The 25,000-nt window shown below is 40.2% G+C and overlaps 1 protein-coding gene across 6 annotated transcripts in view; it reads right to left on the reverse strand.

Annotated features, from left to right (window-relative positions):
• Nucleotides 1-25,000, reverse strand: part of LOC123503592 (DE-cadherin-like) — a 142,183-nt gene that overhangs the window by 101,003 nt on the left and 16,180 nt on the right. For all 6 annotated transcript variants that reach the window (XM_045253488.1, XM_045253487.1, XM_045253490.1 and 3 more), the window contains exon 2: nt 12,617-12,655. In XM_045253488.1, the coding sequence (XP_045109423.1) occupies nt 12,617-12,655 (39 nt within the window). The remainder of the gene's footprint in view (nt 1-12,616; nt 12,656-25,000) is intronic.

Here is a 25,000-nt window from a genome sequence, read left to right on the forward strand (position 1 = left end):
TTGCAAAAACTCCCAAATTCTCCTTCTCTATTTTGTATTTCATAATTTGCAGTAATTTCTTATATTTTCATACTTAAACCTTCCAATATTGGGGCACATTTTTTTACCTTGAGATTTATGTACGATTAGACCACTTTATTTTAATTAGAAAGGGTCTATGGAGGTAAGAAGATTAATGGCAAGAGTCTTTTTCCCTATTCTAATCCCCATATAAGTTTCTGAAGCTGTATAAAATCACCAAATAGTAAGCAGAATGAATATGGTACTGAAGGGGTTAATGCTACATCTTCTCTCATAACATTCCTCTTCCTACTTCAAAAACTCGTAAATGATTAATCCTTTTTTCATTTCATCCTCTTCCTACTTCAATAACTCGTAAATGATTCGTTCTTTTTTTTATTTCATCCTCTTCCTACTTCAAAAACTCGTAAATGATTCCTTTTTTATCATATTTTATCATTTCAAATATTTTTACACAGCCACACCTTCCCATGACTCCATATATATCCTTGCTCATCTTCTCTTCCTCTCTAAATTTTCCTCTTTCTATCTCAAAAACTCTCAAATTCTCCATCTCTTTCTGTTTCGTATTCTGTAATTCCCAATATCTTCCGTCTTCTCCTTTCAGAGCTAAGCAGTTTAACTTGTTCTTTTGCCATTATTGCATCTTTCCTTATTCCTTTCTCCTTGATATTAATTTCATCGCTGTCTGAAAAAAGTATCACTCTTTCTACACCTTTTTCTTCCCTTACACTCTAATTATTTTCTCCCTTGATGAGTATTTTGCGTTATTCCATTTCCCAATCATTGTGTTTTTCTCCTTATTTCGTTTTTCTTTCCTTTCATTTCTGTAAATTCGAAAGTGCTCCACAATTTCATTCCTGTCCTCTGATGCAATGTCTTTTCTTTTCTTCTTTTCGTAATCAGCTTACCAGACATTCTGCAACATTGACTATTGTATTTTCTCCTTATTGCTCTATTCGTAAACTGGTTGCCTCGCATTCCACCAACAAACACACTCGTCTTGTTTTCTTTAATTTCTTTCTTTTATCTTTAATTCCTTTCTTTATTTTCATTGGCACCTTAATCTGTTCTTCCATTTAAGTAATTATTGTACATTTCTTTATTCTTCCCTCAGTAATATTAATTTCTTTATTTTCTGAAATCTCCAGCGTTTTTCTTAATATCATCTGGAGTTTCGCAGTTTTTCTTGCCAGGCCTTCGTTAGTTCACATCATTTGGAGGTCTTTGTTATTGCATTTCTGGACTATTACGCTACTCGTTACAATGATTTCCTCATATTCCTAAAATTCGTTCTTTTATCCCCATCCTCTTCCTTATTTATTTCATCTATCAGTCAATTTATTATTAGTTATCAGTTTTTTTTCTTCCTTTCCGTTCTTTCACTTTAATCTTTGCTTTCTTCCATCCATTCGATCAGCAGTTGTTCTATATTTTCTTTCTCCCCGTCATCGTCTTTCTCTTACTGGTATATTTCCACATCTATCCACAGCAATTACATTTCCTTCTGCTCGACTTCTTTTCCTTTATTGGCCTCTTCCTCTCCCTCGCCATTTTCCTTTGGTCTATTTCTCACCTTAACTATTTCCTTCTTAGTTTCGCTTCCTCCTCCCTCTCGACTTAAAACTTCACAATAAGTTACTTCTTTTTCGCGACGATCTTTCCAATATTTCTCTCTTCTTGACCTCTTACGGCTTTACCAGCAGGTCTTACTATCTATTGTCTCCTTCTCCTCCTCCTCCTCCTCCTCCTCCTCCTCCTCCTCCTCCTCCTCCTCCTCCTCCTCCTCTTCCTTTCGTTTCTCCGCTCTCAGATTGCTATCTTCCTTAATACTAGTTAACATTGTTCTTACTTATTTTTTCTTTATTCATTTTCTTTTACTCTCACAGACGCTTGATAATTGGTTCACATCAGTCTGTATAATGAAATAAAGGCAACAGATGCTACGTCATTAGTACAAGACAAGCCCAGATCCAGAGAGAGAGAGAGAGAGAGAGAGAGAGAGTGTGTGTATAATGAAGTAAACACAAAAGAAAGTACAAGACAAGTCCAGATCATGAAAAAAATCAATAAAAGTATAAATACCGATAAGAGAGAGAGAGAGAGAGAGAGAGAGAGAGAGAGAGAGAGAGAGAGAGAGAAGAACATAGGAACATAAGAAAGGAGGGAAGCTGCAAGAGGCCGCCATCCTATACGAGGCAGTCCCAGTGTGCTTAATCTACCTAATTCCATCTATCTTCCCCATCCATGAATTTATCTAACCTTCTTTTAAAGCTCCCTATTGACTCAGCCCTGACTACATGCCCACTGAGACTGTTCCACTCATCAACCACTCTGTTTGAAAACCAGTTTCTTCCCATTTCTTTCCTAAACCTGAATTTTTCAAGTTTAAACCCATTATTTCTGGTTCTGTCACCGCTACTGATTCTAAGAACTACATTCATGTCCCCTCTGTTAAAACCCTTATACCACTTAAATACTTCTATCAAGTCTCCTCTTAACCTACGTCTCTCTAAGGAATGCAGGCTAAGTTTTTTCAGTCTCTCTTCATAGGGAATATCCCTCATTCCCTGTATCTTTTTAGTCATCCTCCTTTGCACTGACTCCAACAGAGCTATGTCCTTCCTGAAATGTGGGGACCAGAATTGTACCGCATAGTCAAGATGTGGCCTGACCAGCGCCAAGTATAATTTTAGTATTACTTCAGGACTCCTGCTTTTAACACTTCTAAAGATGAAACCTAATACTCTATTCACCTTATTTCTGGCCTCAATACATTGCTTCCTTGTACCGAGATCAGAGCTAACTATGACTCCTAAATCTTTCTCATACTTGGAACTTCCTAGTGCCACGTTATCTATTGTGTACCTATTGCTTGGATTATCTCTACCCACGCTCAGCACCCTGCACTTGTTAATATTGAACTGCATTAGCCATCTGTCTGTCCATTCTTTCATCCTATCCAAGTCAGCCTGAGAGAGAGAGAGAGAGAGAGAGAGAGAGAGAGAGAGAGAGAGAGAGAGAGAGAGAGAGAGAGAGAGAGAGAGAGAGAGAGAGAGAGAGAGAGAGAGAGAGAGAGAGATCCAGCCTTCATAATAGTGCACCACTGACTCCAAAACCGCCATTGAAAGCTACATAAAGCCAACTCATACTAATAATTTCACCTCATGAATATCCAACATTCCCGCGCAGGTCTCAAAACTGCCTGATACGCCTCCCGTCATTCACTCGCTCGCCGCCATTCATCTACACCACAAATAATTCTGCTTCGCGTCCTCGGCAGCGACAAATTATTCACGCAATTTCCCGAAAAAACCCTCGACGTGTAACTTTTTTTTTTTTTTTTTGCACCACGGCGAGGCAGAATCTTTGCGGTGATTTACACATAGCGTACATATCTGGGTTTTTTTCTCTCTCTCTTTTTGTATCAGATTAGTGTATTAGATTTTGTATTAGATTATTATTATTTTTTATTTTCTTTATCAACGCGTATCTTATTTGGGTTAGTTTTTGTGTTTGTGTGTTTGTGTAAGTGTGAATTCTAAGCTGGAGAGTAACTTTTATTAAATCTATTCACTTTGTAATGGGTAATGCTTCCTCTCTCTCTCTCTCTCTCTCTCTCTCTCTCTCTCTCTCTCTCTTGCAACGTGCGCATGTAACTTTCATTAACTACTCAATTTTTATCAGTTTTATTCACTTTTTAAAGGGCGAAGCATTCTTTCATCCGTTTTCTTTCGTTGTTTTGTTCATCTGTATTTGTAGCGTACGTAGCTTTCATTAAATGCGTGGCTTTCCATCAGTTCGCATTAACAGTTTAACTTTGAATGTATAAACAAAGAAAGAGTTATCCTTGCATTCACACACACACACACACACACACACACACACACACACACACACACACACACACACACATACTTGTAGTTTCAATGTAACTTTTCTCAACTTTATTAGCCTTTATTAACGCGTAACTTCGTATCAGCAGCATAACTTTTGAAACGGGTGAGGAATGAGGGCTGTGGTGGCGACTATGCACCGACAAACACACACAATAACATTCACAGCAACACCAGCCACTACATTATGTCCAGGAGGGTTTGGTGATACGTAACTTGCACGTTTGCTTTTAGCCATCCCGGTAGCAGAGACAAAATTGTTAGCTCTTACAATAGCTGAGATTATTTGATAGATATTACATTATTTTTTTTCTTTTTTTCGTGTGTGTGTGTAAAGATTAACCTTATGAGAGATTATGATCCGTTAATGTAAGATTCTGTGTATATGTTAACTCTTACAATAGCTGAGATTATTTGATAGATATTACATTTTTTTCTCTTTTTTCGTGTGTGTGTAAAGATTAACCTTACGAGAGATAATTGTCCGTTAATGTAAGATTCTTTTTACTGCTGCTTGCCTCAGTCTTTACATCTTTTTTTTTCTTTGTAGTCACATTGAGACATATGCACCCTGAAGGACCGAGACAAATAAATCTAGCGAGTATATATGAATAGTGAGTGGAAAAAGGCATGCGACCTGCTGCAGAAACACAGGTGAAAACTAAACCAGACAGATGAAGACCGACAAAGTTTGAGAGACTAATGACAGTCAGAGAAACAGAGAGAGAGAAAAAAATATACACAAACTGACAACAAATAACATACGAACTAAAAATAGACGATAAGTTAGAGACAGAGGCGATGGCAGACAGGCGACTAATGACAGAGAAAGAGAAATGCTGTGGTGGAAAGCTCCTATCATTATTCTTTGTCCGTTTGGTGAGATAAAAATCTTCTCAAACGTTTTTTTTTTTTTTCTTTCATCACGACAGTTTACAACGCACACAGAAATTATTGCCCAAATTTTCTTACGTATTCTTTTTTAATTGATGCTTCAAATCCACGTTAATCTATTACAAACATTATGGAAACGTCTTTGAAAACCAAATGGACTTCTATTAGAGTTTTGAAAGGAAGACATGAGACGAAATTATTAAGAATACCGTGCAGTGCAAACAGAGAGAGAGAGAGAGAGAGAGAGAGAGAGAGAGAGAGAGAGAGAGAGAAAGTGACGACGTGCTTAGACTGTCTCCCCAGCACTGCAGACTGTACACACTGAAGGCAAGGCAGAACGAGGAAACGCAAGATACCCAAGATCAGTAGAAGCAAGCAAACAAGCAACAAATATCAAAGGAAAAATACGAGAAAAAAATATATAAATCATGTAGTAATATGACCCGATATGCAAAATTTGAAAGAAAAGGCACTCAGCAAATTATACAAGAGTAAATAAAAAGGTGAATAAATATGCTAAAGATAAAGTTACACACACAGCGCTGATGAAAGTCCGCAACTTGAGACTGACTCGAGACCAGTTGAAGGTAAATATCTTACATAAATGATTGAGGGTTCTGCGATGCCAAAAGGATAAGAAAAAAATTAAGAGGAAAAGAAAACATGCAGGTATAGAGAGCCTTTATCTTGGAAACCTTCAAAGCAGCAACAGCGGTGAGTGTATATTTTCTTTCTTTTTGCCTTTCTTTCTTTCTTTCTTTCTTTCTTTCTTTCTTTCAGTTTCTTCCCTCTCTCTCTCTCTCTCTCTCTCTCTCTCTCTCTCTCTCTCTCTCTCTCTCTCTCTCTCTCTCTCTCTCTCTCTCTCTCTCTCACACACACACACACACACACACACACACACACACACACACACACACACACATATACACACACATGTATAGAGGACCAACCAAGAACACGAGGAAGAAGAATGAAAAAAAATTCTAATAAAATTCGTTCACCCCCCAAACATGGGTACACGAAAGATTTCCAAACGGGCAGTGCATGTGTGTGTAGGCAGGGTACGTAAACACAGCCGAAGGAAGCAGACAGACAGGCAGGAGACCAGGCAGGGAAACAAGGTGATCCTAACAGACATGGTAGGAGAGGAATTACTTGTAGGCAACGAATGACAGAAGAACAAGGAGGAAATATACACGCGTTCGATCGAGTCACGTGTGTCTCTCGATGTTTGAGAGGGAGATGTGTTTGTTGGTGGATGAAAAGCTGACTAGGAGGCACTGAAGGAACGAGTCGACAGGTTTTTACATTCCTGGCATTGTATTATCGTATTCACAAATGTCTTGCCGTCTCGTCGTCTGTCTTCGCCACTTTTAACAGGCTCTAAAAGTTATCAGGAGTTTCAAGGGTTTTTACGATTACGGTGATAGTTAACAAGGATTCTGCATTACCAACAAAGGAAATACCAATGAGGACTCGCTGGTCATGTCTGTGGCCTTGGAAAATTATCTTATAAGCACAGGAAGTATGAAAATAAGAGGGCAGACATTTATATTCATCCTATTTACTTTACTATTGCTGCTGCTGCTACAATTACTACTACTACTACTACTACTACTACTACTACTACTACTACTACTACTACTAATCCTACTATCATACCACGAGCAAAGCTTAATTCACTTACTTTCTATTTACTTTACTCTCCAATGATGAAAGTAAACATACATAGGTGCTCTCTCTCTCTCTCTCTCTCTCTCTCTCTCTCTCTCTCTCTCTCTCTCTCTCTCTCTCTCTCTCTCTCCATTAAAAATTACATCTAATTACGGAGACTAAATTTGCTCCCTCTTCCCTCGCATCCTCTCCTTTATCTTGCACACTCCGTAAATACTCCTCCTCCTCCTCCTCCTCCTCCTCCTCCTCCTCCTCCTCCCTCCCTCCCTCCCTCCCTCCCTACCAATATGGCAGCCACAATTCCAAAGTTTTCCGCGCATCTCTTATTGAATTTTCGTATAAAAACGCGATGGTTCTTTTTTATTTTTTATTTTTTTCTCCACGTCGCGATGCAGGAGAGAGGCGGCAGCTGAGGCCACGATATAGATTTTCCACGCCTTTGCTGCATGGGGAAGGAAAGTTATTCCCTTCATTATCCAAACCTTCAACAGAGACAGGCACGGGGAGGGATGGGGAGGGACGGGAGGCTTCGCTGCTGCGGGAAATCGTCACGGAAATGCAACACACTGAGGAGCACAGATGAAGCTTAACGAGGCGGCGTGAAGAGCAACGTCTGGCAGAAGCAATGGAAGTGTGGAGTGGTGGTGAGTTCAGGTGTAGTGTTGTGAGGTATTTTGAAACACTGCCCCCTCACCAGGACTGTTTTCAAAGGGCCACAGAGATGATTAGTTTGGTTTTCATGTGTGCTTTTCTTTCCGCTGGTAATGCAGAATCCTTGTCGAGTTTTCACTAGAATCATAAAACTCTTGAAATCCATGATAGCGTTTTTGCTTTCTTTTACGCTATTAACATTACGGTGCTTCACAAAAAGATCATCAGCATTTTAGAAACACTCGAAAAACTTGTACTCATCTCCATTCCAGCATGTAAAAAATAGTTTAGCCATGACGCCAGAATGCTTGAAAATATGATCATGCGTGGTGCAGTAATAGAGTTACAAACTATTGCGTGGCTTCTCTGTGCTGATGTGGCGGGGGTGATGGTGGTGGCGACAGTGATAGAAATATTTTTCACTCAAGAACAGTACATATGTTATTACTGTTACTGGTGTTGTTATTATTGGTGTTGGCAGAGGTAGTACGGGTGTTCTCTCTCCCTCAAGGCGCGTGCGTAGCTGTTTTTGTTGAGTACATATATATCGGCTGCCTTTTGTGCTGGGGAACAATTTAACTGGCGGCGCATGTGAAAGTTGTAATCCTTTTGTGTCCTCGGAGCTCGGGGCTCGTGACCGTAGCTGTTATTCTCGTTTTGACAGACAAACACGCGTTTATGTGTTCAGAGAGAGAGAGAGAGAGAGAGAGAGAGAGAGAGAGAGAGAAACTGCATCAATTGTTCGGTGTGCACAACAACATCATGTCACAAAGCCTTGATGCCAAAGCAAAGCGAAACCACCAACTAGTGCATTGTGTCTGCCTCACCGGACGCCTCTTAACGGTGATCACTGAACCGCTCCTGTCTCAACTCCACGCTAACACAGTTCCTGGTTATTTCACGATAGTATTTCCTTCTTTCATGTAAGGGTTCTGTTCTAAGATAGCAAAAATAATAAAGGGCTCATTTAAAGTTGTTCTGATAGTTTAACAAGTCCTTTGCATCATCAAGAGTGAAAAACAATCCATGAGAATCCGTACTAATTATCTACGAGGCCTTTAAGATTAGTTCTTATTACTGATAGGAGATATTTTCACGGGGAATTATACTTAGTTGGATACATAATGACTATACCGTGCTGCTAAAGTTGCAGAGAATTGGTACAGAATTTCCGTTTAACGCCCTCATCTTCCGCATCTGTCTAAGCCCCTCCCATGGTGTCTTAAAGCTGTGTGCGCATTGAAGGGGAAAACGTAGAACTTAATGAAAGGGAAGTATTTTAAGGGGGAATGCAACGGAGAATCTAGAGCACGCAAGTGACACATTGAAACTATACAAGTCAATTAAACTCGTATATTTCTGCTTGCCCATGGAAAGTGACGGAAATGGATGAAATTAGAGATGTAACACAACGCTGGATTCCGAGGCCGTGATCCATCCTTAGGTGAAGACCTTTATTTCCAAAAGTTTCTGTATTGCACTGACACTTCTAACAGGCTGCAGTTGGAGTTAGTGATTTTCAAGAGTATATTCACGATTCTAAATATAGCTGAGCAAGACCTCTACATCGTTAGTGAGGGAAAACGCCAATCAGAAAACACACACACACACACACACACACACACACACACACACACACACACACACACACACACACACACACACACACACACACACACACACGTTCAACTCCAGAAATTCCTAAAGTAAGGATGATGCCATCTATCGTCTAGAATACTGTTTGATATTGTCTCTTCTCATAAAAAAAAAAAAAAAAAACACCATTACACGCACTCATAACAACGCACAACACCTCCGCGGTCTTTTATTGGCATTCACTAAACTGATTCCCTAGTTTTTCGCAAACCAGGAATGACGTGAGAGAAAACAAGATTATTCCAGTGGACAGCTGCAAAGCGTATGACCACTACGAGTCTATCTGCGTGAAACAATGATTTGCATGGAGAAATATTGTCAATGCTGGATGAAAAAACAAGATTTACATATTTATTTATGACATCAAACAGAGGTAATTGCTTTATCAGTATAAATGGAATAAAAGATTAACTCCTTTCTGTTCTAGCTCCACAATCTTTTTTTTATGGAGAGAGAGAGAGAGAGAGAGAGAGAGAGAGAGTGTGTGTGTGTGTGTGTGTGTGTGTGTGTGTATTTCACTGTTTGTTTGATCTGCTGCGGTCTCTGACGAGACAGCCAGACGTTACCCTACGGAACGAGCTCAGAGCTCATTATTTCCGATCTTCGGATAGGCCTGAGACCAGGCACACACCACACACCGGGACAACAACAAGGTCACAACTCCTCGATTTACATCCCGTACCTACTCACTGCTAGGTGAACAGGGGCTACACGTGAAAGGAGACACACCCAAATATCTCCACCCGGCCGGGGAATCGAACCCCGGTCCTCTGGCTTGTGAAGCCAGCGCTCTAACCACTGAGCTACCGGGTGTGTGTGTGTGTGTGTGTGTGTGTGTGTGTGTGTGTGTGTGTGTGTGTGTGTGTGTGTGTGTGTGTGTGTGTGTGTTCCCGTACTACACGCATATCATCATCACCACCACAACCACTACCACTATACCAGCTCTGTTTCCGTAATACACCAAGCTATGTACTGTCAGAATATATCACATGAATCTGCAGCAGCTGTGTGGGCTCCCTGCTATAAGGCGAAGGGAGAAATTATGAAAGGATGAGGAGGAGGAAGAAGGGAAGGGTTAAGAGAAGCGAGTGAAGAAACAAAATAATTTACACTTTTTTTTGTGTGTGTGTGTGTGTGTGTTTGTATTCTTCGTGACAGTTTTCTATTTTGTTCATGAGATTATTTTTTTTTAATTCATTCCTTTCTGCACTGCTGGTGTTAGTGTTACTTCATCAGTCTCTAGTATTCTTACCTTCTCCGATTCGAATTGCTTGGTTGATAAGGAACTGGTTGTGAAAAGGAGTGATGAATAAACGGAATAGAACAGATTTGGTAATAAGGGAGCTTTAAAAGACAAAAAAATATATATATTGATAAGTTTCATGCAGAGATTGCCATATTTAAGCGTGACCGCCTTTCGCAGCTTCCCTTTAGTCTTAATGCACTTGTGGTCTAGTAGATTTATTGCGTGTAGTCTAGAAACATTAAAGCACGACATTCCACCATTCTCTAGACACCGAGACACCATAAATCTTCAACAAACACCCACAGCATTTACGTAAAGTCACCAAACGAAAGACGGCGACAGGCAGACATCACTTAATCCTGCTGCAAAATCTCCTCCATTGTAACGCTTGATATTTACATTCCTCCGTTTCGACACGCTGGATTCATGACGTCAGTGTTCCCCTTCCTTTACCAGCGTCCCCTACCATGTACGAAACTCACCCATAACTCCCCCCACCCTCTCTCTCTCTCTCTCTCTCTCTCTCTCTCTCTCTCTCTGACTATGCAGTATAATTAAAAAGAAGGACTAGAATGTATAAGATAAAGTGAACAGCAAGATAGCGGGTGGCGAACCCTGGACGGAAGGCAGCTAACTGGAACAAACAAACGAATGCACTAAACAGAAGCCAATTCATCTTTTCGACACGAGTCACCCCGCCGAAGCAACAATTCATGCCGACGATTTTCCCGCCAGTCAGCGATACGTCAAGAGTGAGATGGATGAGACTAGCACTATGCTTCACAATCACGGCAACACAACAGTCGTTCAGCCAACACTCCCCAATCACGCCAACACAACAGTTCAGACAACACTCCCGCCACACATCCTGTAGCCTTAGCTGACACACGCTTGACATATGGTGAACAAGTCTACGGAAAACTGCTAAGAAAGAAGTGCTGCTTTCTTAAACTTTCAGTAACGTAGAAACGGAGGATCGCAGGGGGCGGTTCCCCCCGGGCGGCACTTTTTTGGGGGGCGGAACTTTTGGTTCATTGTATAATTGACATTAATATAACTGACAATTGACTTTACTTCCTATTACCACCTTTTCCATTACAATGCCTGATTTTTCTCATTTTTACATTTATTTGATAACAAGTATTCGGGTTAATGGAAAAGAATAACGAGAAAACTGATACGTTGAAAATAACAAAGTATAAAGCTGGGCATAGATTACTCTATGCTGGACTGCACACAAGCGCAGCCCGGGGCGGCAAAAACACAAGCTACGCCACTGCTCACTTTAATTATTCAGAATTACTCCCTACTCAGTTCTCGCACCATCACACTACTCAAAACCAACCCACTCTTAGGTCTCTCACCCTTACCTCTCCCTCCAGAATTCAACTCAGCTCTCTCACTCTCACACTCATTCTGAACCACATCCCACTCATCTCCCCCATCCTCCTCTCTCTCTATTCAGAATCATCCCCTACTCATCTCCTGCACCTTCTCACACTTACTTCTCCCTCTAGAACCACACGACAACTCTCTCACTCATCTTGCTCACACCCTATTCAGAACCACACTTCTCGCATTTATCTCATGCTTACTCCCCCTTTTACATCGCCTCCTTTCTCTCTAACTCTCCAATTACTCCATGAATATATATTTCTTTCCATGGTCCAATGATTCAAAATTTCAGCCTTTTACAGGTCTTCGCATTACGTTCACGGAATTAAAAAGTAAAAAAAAAAAATGTTGGGTTTCATGTTCCTTCTATTTGCTGGTACACATAATAAGCTTGAAATGTACAGAATTTCGCCTTACTTTCACTAAAATAAAAGGGCGGGGAGGAAGGAAAAAATATGTTTCCTCTTCCTCCCATTTGCAGGTACACATGATAATACGGAAATACAAAGCCACCGGTGGGCCACTGAAACTCATAAACGTGAAACGAAGTGGATATTTCAAAAGTTTCGACAGGATTTCAATTGGATTCCTAAAATCAAGTCATTTCACATTCTTCGTTCTTTTTTCCGTTTCTGGTGATTCCTTCATGAACTTTTTTTCCACTGACTCTCACTCACTCTTTCTGCCTCTCCTCGACGTAGATCCGTCTGATTGGCCTCCTGACGGTAAATACTGCGAGCCTGCCTCACGGGAGTAAATACGACGAGATGGAATCGAAATTAAGCTGCGTATTGCGATGAACTAAAGCTGAATGATGCTTACGGCAAACGAAAAACAGACAGAAAATGGTAAAATGATGTGAGGCAGAGGAGAAATAAAGTGTGTGTGTGTGTGTGTGTGTGTGTGTGTGTGTGTGTGTGTGTGTGTGTGTGTGTGTGTGTGTGTGTGTGTGTGTGTGTGTGTGTGTGTGTGTGTGTGTGTTATGGAGGATCTAAGAGCACAAAGGCTATGAACGGAGAACACAGCAGAAAATAGCATGGAGTAAAAATTATGAGAGCGGGTCAAGGAGAATGAAGGAGAGGCACAAGCAATACTTTAAACTCGAGAGAGAGCGTGTGTGTGTGTGTGTGTGTGTGTGTGTGTGTGTGTGTGTGTGTGTGTGTGAGCGTTCCCTAACACTCACCCTGCGCAGTAGTGGCGGCGCTGCTCTCCGTGACAGCACCTGCGGGAGACACAAACAGGTAAGTCACGAGTTATTCACAGGTGAGTCAAGAGAGCTGAAACTTCACGTGTCTATAAAGTGAAAAAGAAATAAAAAGAAGAGGTTCAGGATACTAGATAAACACTTCACCTTAGAGCTTACCCTCGAATAAAAACGTTGGGAATATAAAAGGACTTATTGAATGAGGAGAGAAAGTAATAGGGAAAAAAGAACGTGAATCCATATCCCTATCTTCCTTACTGCACTTATCAACACCTGAAGTAATGTGTGGAATCTTTTTCTTTCTTATTTATACCATGTGGGCTTTTCACGGGAATTTCTGGGCTTAAGGAGATACTTTTTTGGGGTACCTCCTATCCCAAAGCCCACCCGCTAGAAAACCGTTGCCCCGAGTGAGGAAGCCCAACCTTCACTCGGACCGTGGACTGGATTCAAACCCGTGTGCTTGGAGACCCCTCGAACCCCAAATTTGGCACACATTGCAACTTCTACCCAGTTTAAGGAGTGAAGTTGCCTGTAGAGAAAAGGAAACATGTGTTATATAGTATGTTAAGGATTCAACACCTCACATCACTACCCTAAAATGTGTTATTCTCTAATCTTACTGTTTCAAGCGATTAAAGAGATTACTAATGATTTGTAATACATTCTCGTTCTCCATAATGATACTTAATCTCTGCTGAACTCTCACTAGAATGACGATAGTGGTAGTTGTGGTTATGATAGTGGTGGTGGTAGTAGTAGTAGTAGTAGTAGTAGTAGTAGTAGTAGTAGTAGTAGTAGTAGTAGAAGTAGTAAAAGTAGTAGCAAGTAGTTGTAGTGGTGGTAGTAGTAGTAGTAGTAGTAGTAGTAGTAGTAGTAGTAGTAGTAGTAGTAGTAGTAGTAGTAGTAGTAGCAGCAGCAGCAGTAGAAGTAATCTCAGTACTGCTAAACAAACACAGAAACAAAAAAAAAATGAAATAAAACAAATAGATAAACAGATAAAGTAAAGCTGATCAAAATGAGGGAAACAAAGAAGCGGCACCACGGCGGCCGACGGTTGCCTAATCAGCACGTTTAGAATTAAATCATAAATGAAAAAATATCCAGCATTGCTCCGGCTTTCCTCTGTGAATGCTGGAATTAAAACGAAATGAGAACGATCCCTCTAATGAAAGAGACTTTTTATGTACCTGGTAACTTCTGCCTTTATGATTATATGAAAAAAAGTACAGTCCGCTTTTTCCTCTTTTTTTTCGTTTGCTTATTTCCTTGTCTTTTTTAATCATATTGTTGTCATTTTTGTAAAACTCTCTCTCTCTCTCTCTCTCTCTCTCTCTCTCTCTCTCTCTCTCTCTCTCTAGTAGGTACAATTGTATATCACGAATCGCTTGAACTCACAATGGTAAAAATAATCCAATCATTCACTGACATGGAGACAAGTTAGAGAAAAGAAACAAAACTCACATCAACGTCAAGAAATGAAAACACGTTGAGCTCAATTGACTGAAAATAAAAGTTGAAATGGAATGTATAAATATAATACAAAAGAACATGCCCTGCAATCTTCAAACTTTCTATTGGTAACTGAAAATAAGAATATTGCTGTGATTCCTTAGCGGTCATAATAAATACAATGTGAAAAATGTGAACTGAATTGCAACTTTACAATTCATACAAACAATAACTCGCAAATGAGAGCTAATTTCTTTATATCTATTCATTCATCTTTTTACTGCCATGGTCAACAGTGAATATAGGAGACAATTTAGTCTTTTTACTTCTCCTTTTCAAATTACCTCTTTAGTCAGCAGTCCATCACCACCCACCGTGTGATACGAGAGAAATTTTTACCTTCATAACTCCACTCAAACCATGAAAAACCACCACTATTGAACCACACACACCTACTTACTCCACTCCATTGCACTCCCTCTTTCTCCCTCCCCTTTACTCACTGACAGCGGCTGAGATAGACAAAGCATTCGAGCGGAGGCAGCAAACTTTCTCTAACGACGGGAAGAGTTAATCCGCGAGGCAGTTGTTCCGTGATAAGTGAGAGGCATTACGGCCGCTCCCTGATACGCGGAGCCACTTTGTTGAGGGTCAGGCTGGCGGAGCAGAGGTAAAGGGAGCCAAAACACTGAGAGATCTATCTTCCCTCAGGCTACAGTGGGAGGATGAGAGGAAGGACGGTGAGGAAATGGGGGAAATGTACGGATAACTGATTAGGAAAAGGACTACGAAGGAAAAGAACGCAGAGGGAGAGAGAGAACAGAAAGAGATGGAAAACCAATGATAAGGGAGGGAGGAGAAAAGGAAGGGAGACAAGTTGAAAAGGGAAAGTAAAGAAAGGGAAGGGAAAATATAGATAGCGAAATGCGAATAAAAGGTGATGGGGAATAAGAAGGAATAGGAAAGTATAAAATACCGAAATGGGAAAGAGGGAAAGAGAAGAGGGAAGGAAGGGATCGAGGGAAAAAAGAGCAAGGAAAACTGATCGGACAGAAGGAAGGAGTTAGTGGATAAAGAACCGAGGAGGGAAAGAAGAGCTCAGGGAAATGATAACTAGGGGAAGAAGAGAAGGGTGAAGAAAAGGAGGAGTCGGGAATTATTTTAAAGGGAAAAAAGAAAGGAAGGAATGAAGAAAGAGAGAATATAAGGAAAAAGATGAGAAAAGAAAGGAAAATTAGAGTAAGGATGGATGGCGGAAAAGGAAAGCATGGGAAAAAAAAGAAAAACGTTAAAGACTAATAAAAAAAAGGAAAAAATAGATTGGGGTTAGTGATTAGAGACCGTACAAAGGTGATGCAACATTAGAAGAAGGAAAAAAGTAAGGGGAAAACAATGTAGGGAAACTTATGAGGAGAATGTGAGGTGTCTATGCTTTTCTGAGAGGATGAGGGGAGATAATGAGGGGTGAGGAGGGGAGATAATGAGGGGTGAGGAGGGAATGCTTCATCACGTTGCCTACACTAACATTCGTCTGGGTCTGAAATGTAACTTTTATGTAGATTTCCCACTTTTCTGTGTGTCCGTGTCTTACCAACTTAACAAAAATAATAACAATAATAGTTAATAGATGAGAAACTACTAGTAAAGCCACAAAGAATTTACTGTATAGCTACCCATAATTTTTGTTTAGTATTTTCGTATCATGTATTATCCTCCGTTCTCTCTCTCTCTCTCTCTCTCTCTCTCTCTCTCTCTCTCTCTCTCTCTCTCTGCTAGTCGTGCGTCTGGCAGCAGAGAAAGCATTATCACTGACCACTCATTACCGCAGCAAGCGAAGCATTACTTGAAGCTAAGGGATGGTTCATCTTCACGGAATAGGCAGGAAGGAAGCTGCTCGCTAGACAATACAGCAAGGTCACACACACACACACACACTTCCCTGGACTTAAAACACACGTGCAGCGAGACCCATATTTTTATGACTCCAGGCTCTCGTTAGTAATATTTGCAAACACCACACAGTTCATCAATCAAGTTCTCATGAGTAATTATCCTAGTGGTAATGTAGAATATTCCTTAAGTACCGCTAGAATCATGAAACCATCTTTGAATATACGTACTAACGGCTTCCACTATTGTTCATTAAAAGTTTGACCGGAGATGAAAGCCTACAACGATGTAGACAGCGGGTATCATAATGACAGTAGAAGGGCAAGCACTGTACCTCATTGTGCGATGGGACTTGTTCACCCCGCCGGCGACACAGAAGGATGGACAGTTGAGGAAAGCAGGACTTGCACTTACGTTTATTCATAATCTGTTCCATTGTTGTTATTTGGTACGTCTTACTTGGAGTCCCTTTTGTTTGTCTTATCCCTCTGTTTTCCGCCACAGTAATTGTAATATCTTATAAACAGCGCCATATAACCTTGCTTTTCCGGCGCTATGGAAGAAATCAATCTTATCAATAATAGGTCTCTCTTCCTCACTCCCATGTCAGCAAAACACTGGCGGTGGCGGCACATGTCTGGCCTACTCAGTGCTCACCACAGAAAGGAGGACGCTCGTTATTGGTGGAGGCTGATGAGGCTCGCAGGTGATTGGCTAGCATACGCGTTAAACTGTCTGTATTATCATGATAAAGAAAGAAAAGTAACTTCCATAAGTAAAGATAAGAAGTAAAAAAGTTTGAGAATACGGTTGTAGATAATAAGTGCACTGGAAACTCACCTCAGTGCACTTGACAGGCATCCCTTCACTCAACTAATATAACAAAACGAATTCCAAAACAAAGCCTGAATAATACCAAGGAATTTGAGGGCAATGATGTAAATCTGAAGTAGCCGATCTCTTCCCCCACCCACATCACTGCATTAATTCGAAGGTCTGTCCCAAGCTCAGTTACTTCACAATGAATTAAAAAAAAAAAAAGATGAAAGGAAACGGAAATGGTAACGTATACGCAAACATACTTAGAAATTCCTCGTAAATGACAGAAAGATTATAAAAGACACAAACTCCAGATACTTTTCTACCACAGAGATTATTGTTAGGCTACGTTCGAAAAAGTCAAGAATGGCACCTCCTTTCTAATCATTGAAACAACCATGCAAGGTGATAGAGTACGTCTTACTATACAACATGTCTGTGGTGTTTCTAATGTGGGGACGGCTTTTGTAAGGTCATAGTAATTAAATGAATATTTCGGTGCCTGCAGAATCTAAGTCCACAATGATCAGTCATGTATGAAGGTATACAAGTTAGTGCGTGTGTTCATGTGTTGGTGAGTGTGTGGCGTGCGCCCCTGGGTCTAGTGTACTTTTATCTCATGTTAAACCTACGAGTAAATTACATGTCATTATTCTACGGATTTTCAACCCCCAATAATTAGGGGAATGTCCCGAGGTTTTTCCTGAAAATACTGATTTTGCTATTTGTTTTTTTTTTTTTTTTTTTTTTTTGGTTAGTGTCTGCATTTTGGTTAGGCTGGGTTAGTGTTCGTGGTAAGGTTAGGTTAGGTTGGGTTAGGTGGACGGTTAGGTTAGGTTAGGATAGTTTAGGGGGGTCCGGGGGCGTAGCCGCCAGACTAGCAGGTTAGGTTAGGCTAAGATAATTTCAGCGAAAATTATCCAGGAATTTTTACATTTTCTAAATTTTTCTGTTAAGGTTAGGTTAGGTTAGATTAGGATAGTTTAGGGTGGGTCCGAGGGCGTAGCCGCCAGACTAGCAGGTTATGTTAGGTTAAGATAATTTCAACGAAAATTATCCATGAATTTTTACATTTTCCAAATTTTTCCTTAAAAACGGATGTTTTGTCCTTAGAGTTTTTTGAATCGCCATATCTCGCCTCTTTTGGCTCCTTCCCCTAAAACCCCCGATTCCCCACAGTCCCCCAAGCTTGGTGGAGCAGGTGGAGGGGTGGGATGGAGGAAAATGGGGAGGTCCTATTCTGTACTTTTACCCAACGGTGCTCTTATCCGGCGGTATATTCATGAACTAATACTAACAATGGATAACTAGCGTACTAGCGTTTATGTACTGAGCTATTAAGGAAATACTGATACATAGAAAGACAAGGGACGTATACTGAGACCCACTAACATGCTAACGCTTCCTCAAGATATCAACGTGAGGCAACCATTAACACTATTCACGTAATGACTACCAGAAAAGCAATTATTGTCTATCTATGCCTGATAATGACATTCTTTCACTCACTGCTCTCACCTCTCCCTCTCACTTCCCACCTTAAGTTTCGCCCTGACACGCTCACTGCCATGTTGAGAGCAGGAGAATCGGATGCCATAATTGTGTCAGGCATCAGCTGCGCCCTTAAGGTTTGAGGTAACACAGGGTCGAAGCTTTATCTCGTGCGTTTCAGAGCAAACTAAAGATGTCCATTGACTGTTCTCTCATATTCCCTGTGCTATTAATCTGCTGCTGCTGCTGCTGCTGTTACTACCCCTATTACTACTATTACTACTACTCCTATAATACTACTAATGCTACTTCTATTACTACTACTACTACAACAACTACTACTACTACTACTACTACTACTACTACTACTACTACTTCTATTTCTATCGAAAGAGAGAGAGAGAGAGAGAGAGAGAGAGAGAGAGAGAGAGAGAGAGAGAGAGAGAGAGAGAGAGAGCAATAAAAGACATTTGAAATCCTCATCAAATCAACATTAATGAAAACGGAATTTTTCGGAAAAGAGAAGAATGTTAAATTTTCTCTCTCTCTCTCTCTCTCTCTCTCTCTCTACACACACACACACACACACACACACACACACACACACACACACACACACTTCTTTGGGTATGTACACGGATTCACTGAGCGAGAATGAATAAAGATGGTCAGTAAGTTTGGGGACCAACTGTCTTGAGTCTCAGTTGGTTTGGGGACCAACTGACTTGATGATCACCTGTCTAAAGTATCAAATGATTTGTGGACCACATGACCTGAGTAACAATCGCTTAGGGACCAATTGACTGTAAACCCTCCATCCCTCCATCCATCCATCCACTCCTGCACCTCATCGCTGTTGTAATTATTTAATGGGACAATAACTGAACTATTAACATTGATGGGGAAAGTCGATCAATATTTCATTACAACAGGATGAAGTTTCCATTTTTTTCTTTCACTTTTCTTTTGTTTCATTCGGAAAAAAAAAACTAATGTGATTTTTGGTAGGATTCAAATTTACGAGTTTAAAAGAATCTGTAAACACAATTTTTCTTGAATATGTCTACTAATCAACGAGGATTTTCTCTTGGTGTGTAAACATTCTCTAAAAGTCTAAACACTCTCCAAGACCACGACATAGGTTTAGTTTAATTACACACGTCATTAGCGGATCAAGCTGAGTCTACGATATTCTTTTCTTTATAATGAAGTGATTACACCTCGTGTTCTTCGTTAAACATCACGGCGTGTTATCATCAGCAACTTTTAATATACTCAGAAGAAAGTCATTGCGATTTTTAACTCTTCCGCTGCTAGTTGACACATCTTTCCTTAACCACTAACCACTGTGAGCCATTTTTTCTTGTTCTTCACCCACCTCCAAACACTGTACTAGCTAAAATGTGCAAAGTTTGTTTTTTTTTACTGGCTTCTTTCTCACGAATGTTTATAAAGATTCTGTACATTGTTTTTAGTGCAGTAAATTGTTGCCTACCGCAGGGAAATGATAAACAGGTGACTTCATGATCCTACCGATAGTTCAAGAATTCTGCATCATTGCTGGAAAAGTCTAAAAAATACAAAATAAAAAAAAATACTACCATGAGAACTTGCATAAACAAACATCACGAACTCCTTGGTCACTCACCTGGTAAAATCATGGTAATAAACACCATAAATTAATTTCTTCAACATTATCAAAGCGCTTAAAAAATAAACCACGCAATTTTGTGATAATTGATATGATTTTCCTATGAAGGAGACCATTTTTTTCTTATTTATACCTCCTTACCCAAAATTCCTAACATGCAAGAGAAAAATAAGTAAATAGATAAAACGCTTTCCCTACCTCATCTGTAGCATCAGACACCTGGATGAATAATTAAGATTAAAGGTGCAACAACATTGTTTTCACTTGGTGCTGGACGTGGCTAAGAGAGGGAAGCGGCATGAGGCTGGCAGGCGTGGCAGACAAGACGGGAAGGGCAGGTAAGTGACTGTAAATATGTTTCTAGCTTTCCTCCTTGTGTTTGCACGGCGTTACTCAGACTCGCTCTTGTTAGGAGAATGGAAGGCGAGTGTGAATGGCTCTCTTCCACCTTGGGTAAACCTTTTACTGAGGCTGATGGAAAGCAATTGTGTCGAGGAGGCAGCACGCGTAACTCTCAAGCTGCCTGGAACATTATTCTAGCATCCATATACAAAACAAAATTTCAGGCTTATAAATAACGACCTGCAGATTTCCGCCCTTCACATCGCAAGGTATGGCAGTTAAGAACATAAGATCAGAAGGGAAACAGTAAGCCCCTTCATAAAACCCATCATTTTTTTTGTAAAACTCCCTTGTGACTCAACACTAACAAATTGATTACCAGGTCTGTTCCTGTCACGTACCACTCTGTTTGATAACCAATTTGTTTTTGCCTGTTTTTTTAATCGATCAAGTTTCAATCTGTTACTTCTGATGGTGTACGCTCAGGAATGTTTGGAAAGGATCATCAGCATCGCAAGGTGAGGGAGAAGACAAGACAGGGACGCAGGAACGTGACTCAAGGAAAGCTTTGTGTTTGAGAAAGGTAACAAGAAGGGAGTGCGTGAGTCTCTCTCTCTCTCTCTCTCTCTCTCTCTCTCTCTCTCTCTCTGCATATCTATCTATCTATGTATTTATCTATCTATCTATGTATCTATCCATCTCTATTTCAAATGAAGTGAAAGTAATATATCCATACAAATCTACTCCTAATCTATAATACATTTGACAGCAAGCATCGCCAGACACACCGTGACATGCATTCTGCCATCACCACTACCACCACTGCCGCCACTATTCCCTTCCAGTAAGCACATAAGCCCAACAGCAGTATTCAGAGCACGGAATGAGAGCGGGTAGCCTCGTGCAGCGCCGTGGCAACACCTGCGACCCACATAATGAACCTGGGACTGCTCGTATGGGTGGAAAAGTGTGTTATGAACTGCCAATGCAAGAAGGCGAAAGAAGAGAAGAAAACGAAACATTAGCTAATACATTCTTAGTCTTTCTTTTTTACTCTATCAATGAAATAGAGGGAAAAAAATAAATAAATAAGTAAAATCCAGCGTCATTCAGTTCAAAACGGTCAAATGAGCCTATATTTGACAGAATCCAGATGAATACGAACATGAATATTTTTCTTAACCATCGATCTCACTGACACCGCCGAAGTAACGCAGAAACACGGGCATGATTTAAATGAATGGTTAATCGTGCACACATTACAAGGTTTCAAGTCTTAACACGCAGGAAGTCACTAAGTGGCTGCCGGTTATCGATGAGCAGCAGGACACGGGACTAAACTCAATCAGATCTGGAGATTAAGGCCAAGTCTCTCCACTTAAGCTGGCGTCAGTCAAATTTCTGGTTAGCGTGACAAACTGCTCTCTCTCTTTCTTTCTTTCTCTCTCTCTCTCTCTCTCTCTCTCTCTTGAACATTAGTCACTTTCTCATTTTTCTTCTCCTTCCATCTATTTTCTTTCCTCTTCGCCCTTATTTGTTTAATTTTTCCGTCCTCTCCGCTTTTTCATTCTTTCGTTCACTTCCGTCTATTCCCCCAGCACCGTTACCTGGACTCACTTTAAGGCTGCATAGAGCAAAACTCCTTAAACCACTGTTGTTGTGTGAGTGCGTCATGAATACAGAGTCGAGTGTCAAGCGTCAAGAGGCAAGCATGTTCACACCTACGTTAATCTTGCCAGTAATCCCAACAGAGAGGGTACGAAAGAAAGGACGCGACACGAGTGATAGAACCGTACTATTCTAAAACGCTTCCTCCCACATTTTTATTAGTCAAAGGATCTAGTTGAAGTGACGCGGGTTTTTAATGGTGTTAGCATGATTCTAGTGGCGTGATTTAAAATATTTATGCATTATTAACAGTAGAAACGCTCCCAAGAACCTGGTTAATTTTCTCTGTGGCCTTTGGAAACAGTCATGATGAAGGAGCAAAGCGTTTCTGAATACTCTCTCTCTCTCTCTCTCTCTCTCTCTCTCTCTCTCTCTCTCTCATCTATTTCTAACACTGGTTTACAATGGTTTCAAAACGTTAGGTTAATTTCTACGTACCGAAGAGAAGTTATCGAAGTTGTGTTTCCATTGAATTTGTAGTAACTGTGTATTTACCTAGTTGTATTTACCTACTAAGCGTTTCAGAGAGTTTGAGGGAACGTTTTTCTAGAATAACTTTGTAAGGAACACGCATATCATTATGAAATTTTGCCACAGTGTATTTGACACCCTCCCCGAATATCCCAAGGTGTCAAAAATCGTAAACAGTATATAATAATGGCACTTCTCCCTATAAAAACAGGAGAAAGTCACTTATCCCTCACGAAGAAACGGACAAGTGGTGAGAAATGGTGACGTAGAGAGAGAGAGAGAGAGAGAGAGGAGGTAGGGGAATACATAGACGGGGAGGGGAAGGGAGGGGATGGGAGGAAGGGAGCAAAATATGGGGAGGGGGATGGAAGAGAGGGAGGGTAGGAGCAGGGTGAGGGACTATGTGGGTGGAGCTTGTTACTACGTCACAGATAGTACTACGTCACCATTTCTCACCACTTGTCCGTTTCTTCGTGAGGGATAAGTGACTTTCTCCTGTTTTTATAGGGAGAAGTGCCATTATTATATACTGTTGACGATTCTTGACACATTGGGATATTAGGGGAGGGTGTCAAGTACACTGTGGCAAAATTTCATAATGATATGCGTGTTCCTTACAAAGTTATTCTAGGAAAACGTGCCCTCAAACTCTCTGAAACGCTTAGTAGTTGTATTGTACAGGGTTCGAGCGGGGCTCACAGCGTTCTGTCTCCATATCTCCATTTATCTAATTTTTCTTTAAATTTATGCACACTATGTGCTGCATCACTTCCATTATCCAATGCATTCCATTTTTCCACCGTTCTGTGTGGAAAACTGTATTTTCCAACATCCTTCACACACTGCCTCATCCTGATCTTCTTTTCATGTCCTCTTGTGTGTGTTTGTGTGTGTGTAATTCACTTCCTCGGTCGTCTGCTGGTCACCCAGCCAGTCTTCCCCATTACGGAGCGAGCTCAGAGCTCATAGACCGATCTTCGGATAGGACTGAGAGACCACAACACACTCCACACACCGGAAAAGCGAGTGTGTGTGATAATATGATATGATTTATATTACTATTAAAAAAAAAGTTTAGTTGTATTATTTGCGTATCGAGAGAGAGAGAGAGAGAGAGAGAGAGAGAGAGAGAGAGAGAGAGAGAGAGAGAGAGTAAAATAACTACCATTATACTGTTTTGGAGCTTCGGGTTGTCATTATGCAAACCACTTGAATCTTTCCCAATCTAAAAGGTTTGCATACAATTATTAGACCTATTGCAGCAGCGCAGGGCCGAAAATGCACACACACACACACACACACACACACACACACACACACACACACGGGGATTATTCATAGTTTTCGTACTAAGTAAATTGGTGTTAGAGAGAGAGAGAGAGAGAGAGAGAGAGAGTAGTAGTAGTAGTAGTAGTAGTAGTAGTAGTAGTAGTAGTAGTAGTAGTAGTAGTAGTAGTAGTAGTAATAGTAGCAGTAGTAGTAGCAGTAGTAGTATTGGTTGTTTTTGTTGAAATTAATGTTGTTGTCATTATTGTTATAGAACACGCAAAATCAACACCACTGACAACAACAACAACAACAAAACAATATATTTTTTTCTTTTCTTTTTTATCAAACACGTAGCGATATTTGAATCAGGCTTTTTTCCTTCCGATAAGAAAAGAACATCAGCCTTTCCGATAATCTCACTAGTGGCAGGAAAGACATTAAAGATATCCAAATGTTCTTCTTTCGCAGCAAGAAAGAAAAAAAAGAAAAGAAATCAGTAACGCGAGGTGAAAATTTTAAATATATTCAAGTAGCAAAGTATTTGAATCAAAAGCCCCCTAACCTTCCTATATTTCCTCTTCTTCCTCAATCTTTCCTTCAACCTCTTCGTGTTTCTCCTCCTCTTCTTCTTCTTCCTCCTCCTCCTCTTCCTACTCCTCCTCCTCCTCCTCCTCCTCCTCCTTCCCTCCTCCTCCTCCAGCGGCCGCCAAAGGCTACAGGATCAACGTTTCCAAACTTTCTATCCCCTTCTCAAGTTTCTTTTTCAAGCCTCCCTTCGAATCACTGAAGAAAAACGGAGGAGGAGGAGGAGGAGGAGGAGGAGAAGCCACTTTGGAACCTAAACTCATCACTCTGCAGTGGAAGGAAAATAAATAAATAAATAATAGATAGATAGCAAAATAATACGAATAGTAGCAACAGTAATGATAATAATGATAATAATAATAATAACAATAACAATGATGATGATAATGATGATGATGATGATGATGATGATGATGATGATAATAATGATAATAATAACAATAATAATGATAATAATAATAACAATAATAATAATGATAATAATAATGATGATAATAATGATAATAATGATAATAATAATAATAATAATAATAATAATAATAATAATAATAATAGTAGTAGTAGTAGTAGTAGTAGTAGTAGTAGTAGTAGTAGTAGTAGTAGTAGTAGTAGTAGTAGTAGTAGTAGTAGTAGTAGTAGTAATAATAATAATAATAATAATAATAATAATAATAATAATAATAATAATAATAATGATAAGAGAAAACAAACACAAACTAGATGGA

This window comes from Portunus trituberculatus, chromosome 14 (assembly GCF_017591435.1).
Source record: "Portunus trituberculatus isolate SZX2019 chromosome 14, ASM1759143v1, whole genome shotgun sequence".
Taxonomy (NCBI): Eukaryota; Metazoa; Arthropoda; class Malacostraca; order Decapoda; family Portunidae; genus Portunus; species Portunus trituberculatus.